General features: G+C 40.0%; 1 protein-coding gene across 1 annotated transcript in view; it reads left to right on the top strand.

Annotated features, from left to right (window-relative positions):
* Nucleotides 1–2004, top strand: part of MTMR12 (myotubularin related protein 12) — a 91547-nt gene that overhangs the window by 52054 nt on the left and 37489 nt on the right. Inside the window, exon 6 of the mRNA XM_012807068.2 lies at nt 407–500. Within this exon, the coding sequence (XP_012662522.1) occupies nt 407–500 (94 nt within the window). The remainder of the gene's footprint in view (nt 1–406; nt 501–2004) is intronic.

The following is a 2004-nucleotide window of genomic DNA, read 5'->3' as shown; positions in this document are numbered from 1 at the left end:
TATACTCAGCTATTTTTCTATTTTTAATAGAGACAGGATCTCACTCTTGCTCAGGCTAGTCTTAAACTCCTGAGCTCAAGCAATCCACTGGCCTCAGCCTCCTAGTGTGCCAAGATTATAGGTGTGAGCCACGGTGCCCGGCCAACACTGTGCTTTTGAGAAAGTAGATTATGTTTTTAAAATTTCCATAGAAATTCAGAGTTTTTAGAAACCTAACAAAATGGCTAGCATTCTCTTGCTTTGGCATTATTCAAGGGCTAACATTATTGATACGGACCTCTGTAAGAGTTAACATGTTGTTCATTAGAGCCCCATTAGCATGAGAACCTAGACACCTGACTCTTACTTCTCTTAAGAGTTCATCTGTCAAAAGAGTAACTATAGCCATTGGTTGGTTCTTTTCTAGATTGTCAGTGGCATAATTCATCATACTCAGGCTCCTAAGCTACTTAAACGATTGTTTCTGTTTTCCTATGCAACTGCTGCACAAAACAATACAGGTAAGTCTTTTCTGGGTTTTGTTTTGAGGGTAGACCAGACGCTTCCAGTTCTCACCTGAAGCCAGTGTGGGGAGCCATCCATGGGTTGTTTGGGGGGTTTTGCCTCTTTTCTCTAGCAATTGGTGGTCTATACCACTCTTGTTTGAGTGATTCATGCAGAAGGCTTCTACTTTTTTTTTTCCTATGATCTTTATTTTAATTTAGTGTTAGGATTTGTTCAAGTGCTTCTTATGAAAGATAAGATCAATATAACTGGGAATGTTAGACTATAGGCAGTGGTTCTCAACCTTCCTAATGCCACAATATATTTTCATTGTTACAAAGGAGTTGCAACCCACAGGTTGAGAACTGCTAATATAGAGACACAAAACTGAAACAAGTTTAAAACAGCAGGCCTGTGCCTGTGTTCTTTTTCCACTTAATTATACTTGATTTTGTTTTATACGACTCTAGAGAATGTCTTGCATTCTAGAAAGCTTCTAAATATCCAGAACATGCTTTATAGCAAATATTTAGGGGGAAAGGGTACAGTTGTATATAAGAAAAGAACATCAGAAAACTAGTTTGTTAAAAAGAAAACTTAAGGTTCCTAATGTTTTTTTCTTCACTTTGCTGAAAAAAAAAGCAGCCTTTTAAGTAAGAAACTCTGGCCATATGAATTAGCCATTAACAATGCTTAGCCTTGGATGTGTTTTCACAGATGGCCATTTCATCTTTCTCTAGTTCTCTTCCTCTGTTCACTTGCTCTGCTGTGAAGGTGATGTTTAGTGATCCTGAGTCTTATGTGCTCTTTGTCAGGACAGTTGTGGCAGTTTCTTTTAAAATGCACAAAATTTTGTAATAAATGTTTTTGGAATGCAGGGTTGTTTTGTTGCTGTCTGCTCACTTAGTGAACATTTATTCAATGACTGCTGTAAGCCAGGCCTTGTGTATATATGGAGGCAAACAACTAAATCCCTGTCCTCAAGGAATGTAAAGTCAAATGGGAGAGGCACCTGAGTGGTGTGTCCTCTGATGGAAATGCCCATCCTCCCTAGGGAAGGGCAGACTATCAGTGGGAGAAGGCTGTGCCTTGGCTGGTAGTGGAGGAAGTGAGAGTGTCCAGTAGGCTTAGAGCAGTATTTGAGGCAAAGGAATTGGCATGTACAGAGATGGATATCTCAGAGAACATGTTGCATTTGGGGAATTGCAGTAATTAGTAGAAAAGATTGGTAGAAAAGATATCTATCCCATCTGAGTTCAAGTCTTGGCCAGCTGCTTTCTCACTTGTGATCCAAGGGATGACACTTAATTCTTGGTGCCTCTGTTTTCTTATTTTATTTTATTTTTTTTATTTATTTTTGTGAGACAGAGCCTCAAGCTGTTGCCCTTGGTAGAGTGCCGTGGCCTCACAGCTCACAGCAACCTCCAACTCCTGGGCTTAAGTGATTCTCTTGCCTCAGCGTCCCAAGTAGCTGGGACTACAGGTGCCTACCACAACACCCGGCTATTTGTTTGTTTGTTT

Source organism: Otolemur garnettii, unplaced genomic scaffold (assembly GCF_000181295.1).
Source record: "Otolemur garnettii isolate 467f Iridium unplaced genomic scaffold, OtoGar3 scaffold00063, whole genome shotgun sequence".
NCBI classification, from domain to species: Eukaryota; Metazoa; Chordata; class Mammalia; order Primates; family Galagidae; genus Otolemur; species Otolemur garnettii.
Note: the sequence above shows the minus strand (reverse complement) of the source record. Positions and strands in the feature narration are given on the sequence as shown.